Here is a 2,331-nt window from a genome sequence, read left to right on the forward strand (position 1 = left end):
GCGGCTCCGGCCCCGGGCCCATCCCGGGAACCGCCGCTAGGTGGGGGGGGGAGCCCGGCCCCGGCCGCCCCGGCCGCACAACAATGACTTTGGGCAGCAGCGGCGGAGGCGGCTGCGGGATCATGTCCGAGCGCTCCCCGGAGGAAGAACCGCTCTCCGAGGTGGAGGACGCGGATATCGACGTGGTGGGCCCGCCCCAGGACGGGGGCAAGTACAGCGAGGACGAGGAGGAGGACGACGACGACGACGAGGACGACGAGGAGGAGGGCGGCGGGCCGCTGGGGCTCGCCCTGCCGCGGAGCGGGGCCGCCAAGGCGCGCATGGGGGGGTCCCCGGAGCGGCTCTCCCCCGCTGGCGGCTCGGAGCCCGCGTGCGCCCGCGGGGCCGCGCCCGGGGAGAAGGCGCCAGCGGGCGGCGGCGGCGGAGGGGGGAAGAACCCGCTGGTGAAGCCGCCCTACTCCTACATCGCGCTCATCACCATGGCCATCCTGCAGAGCCCCAAGAAGCGGCTGACGCTGAGCGAGATCTGCGAGTTCATCAGCGGCCGCTTCCCCTACTACCGGGAGAAGTTCCCCGCGTGGCAGAACAGCATCCGCCACAACCTCTCCCTCAACGACTGCTTCGTCAAGATCCCCCGGGAGCCCGGCAACCCGGGCAAGGGCAACTACTGGACGCTGGACCCCGAGTCCGCCGACATGTTCGACAACGGCAGCTTCCTGCGCCGGAGGAAGCGCTTCAAGCGGCAGCAGCAGCTGCACCCGCCGCACCCCGAGCTGCTGTTGCGGGCCGGGGCCGCCGACCCCGCCGCCTTCCTGCCCGGCTTCGCCTACGGACCCTACGGCTACAACTACGGCCTGCAGCTGCAGGGCTACCCCCCGGCCCCCCCGCACCACCACCACCACCACCACCCCGGCGGCGGCGGCTCCGCGGGCGCTTTCCCCTTCTCGGCGCCGCACTGCCCGTTACCGGCTCCGCCGCCTCCCTCCGCCGCCTCCGTCTTCTCGGCCGCCTCCGGGCTGCCCTCGTTCCTGGGCGGCGAGCTGAACTGCAGGAAGTCTTTCTACCACCCCCAGCTCAGCCCTACAGCCCTCCCCGCCGCCCTCCTCCAGACCCTCAAGCCGGACCCCACGCCCGCGGGCAGCGGCGGCACCACCACCACCAACAACCCCTCCCGGCCCTCTTTTTCCATAGACAACATCATCGGGGGGGCCGTGCCCCCGCCGCCCAGCACCAACCCCAGCGCCGCGCCCGCCGCGCCCTACCCCTCGGGCCAGGCGGGCCCCCCGGCGCAGCTCCTGGCCGTGCTCAGCCCCGCCTTGGCCCCATCGCAGCCCCACGGCGGCCTGGCCCACGAGCCGCTCCTGCAGCCCGCGCAGAACTTTTCCGCTAAAATCACAAACGTGGGCAGCTGTCATTTTTAAAGCGTGCTGCGGAGAGGAGAGGAAAAGGGAGAGGGGGTGGGGGTGGGGGGGAGAGTCGCGAACCAAACAGCCCCTTCCCAGCTCTCCCCCAAATCTCCCCTTCCCTCTCCCCGCTCTCCTCTTCCTCCCCCCAATCTCCTCCCGTTGTGTTTTAAGGTAGGAAAATATTTCTTTTTTTTTTTTTTGTAATTTTATTTCCAGGCTCTGTGGCATCCGGATCTGTTTGTGTCTCTTTGCTCGGGAAAAAAAAAAATAATCAGGAGGAGGGGGAAAAAAAAATAACCATATTTCACCCCGCCAGCGCTGAAGCGTATTTATAATGCGGCCGTAACATAACCAGCGTTTGCGGGGAGGGGGGCAAAGAAGCGCTCTGAGGGCCCGAAATATTTTCTCTGAGAGGTTCGGGGGTCCCCAAATCACAGCAGAGACTGCAGGGGGGTTCGAGCTGTCCGCGCTCCCGGCGTGTGTTCGCTTCTCCCTTTCTCTCAGATAAAATGTTTCAGCGGCCCCATCCTCTCTTTATTTTCTTCGAAGCTTTGGGTTTGGCTTTCAAAGGTACTGCTTAGGGTATGTCTTGAAGAAGAAGAAAAGTCGGTGAAACTCAGGACTGCGGTTTTATTATTATTATTATTATTATTATTATTATTTTTGCAATGGGACGTTCAAATGTACGTTAAAAGCAGATCCGATCCGTCGCGAAGTTCGGAGATTCCCACCCCGGTTTTTCGCTCCCCTTTTTCCCACCCCCTCCGTGCGTGGGTTTTTGGTGTATCGGTAATTATTTGTATATAGATTATTCGGGAACTGATGAGCGGAGTGAACTCCTCGCTGGTTGTGCATCCATCATATCTATTTTATTGAGAGAATCTGTGAATAATTTCGATGTGGAAAAAGGCGACGGCGTTTTTTT

At 62.9% G+C, this 2,331-nt stretch overlaps 1 protein-coding gene across 1 annotated transcript; it reads left to right on the plus strand.

The window, feature by feature from the left end:
* FOXD2 (forkhead box D2) lies at positions 61-2,316 on the plus strand. The gene is given in 3 exon segments (XM_021405171.1): positions 61-867; positions 870-928; positions 930-2,316. Coding segments are annotated over 3 exon segments (1,335 nt in total). The 5' UTR covers positions 61-83; the 3' UTR covers positions 1,422-2,316.

Source organism: Numida meleagris, chromosome 7, assembly GCF_002078875.1.
Source record: "Numida meleagris isolate 19003 breed g44 Domestic line chromosome 7, NumMel1.0, whole genome shotgun sequence".
NCBI lineage: Eukaryota > Metazoa > Chordata > Aves > Galliformes > Numididae > Numida > Numida meleagris.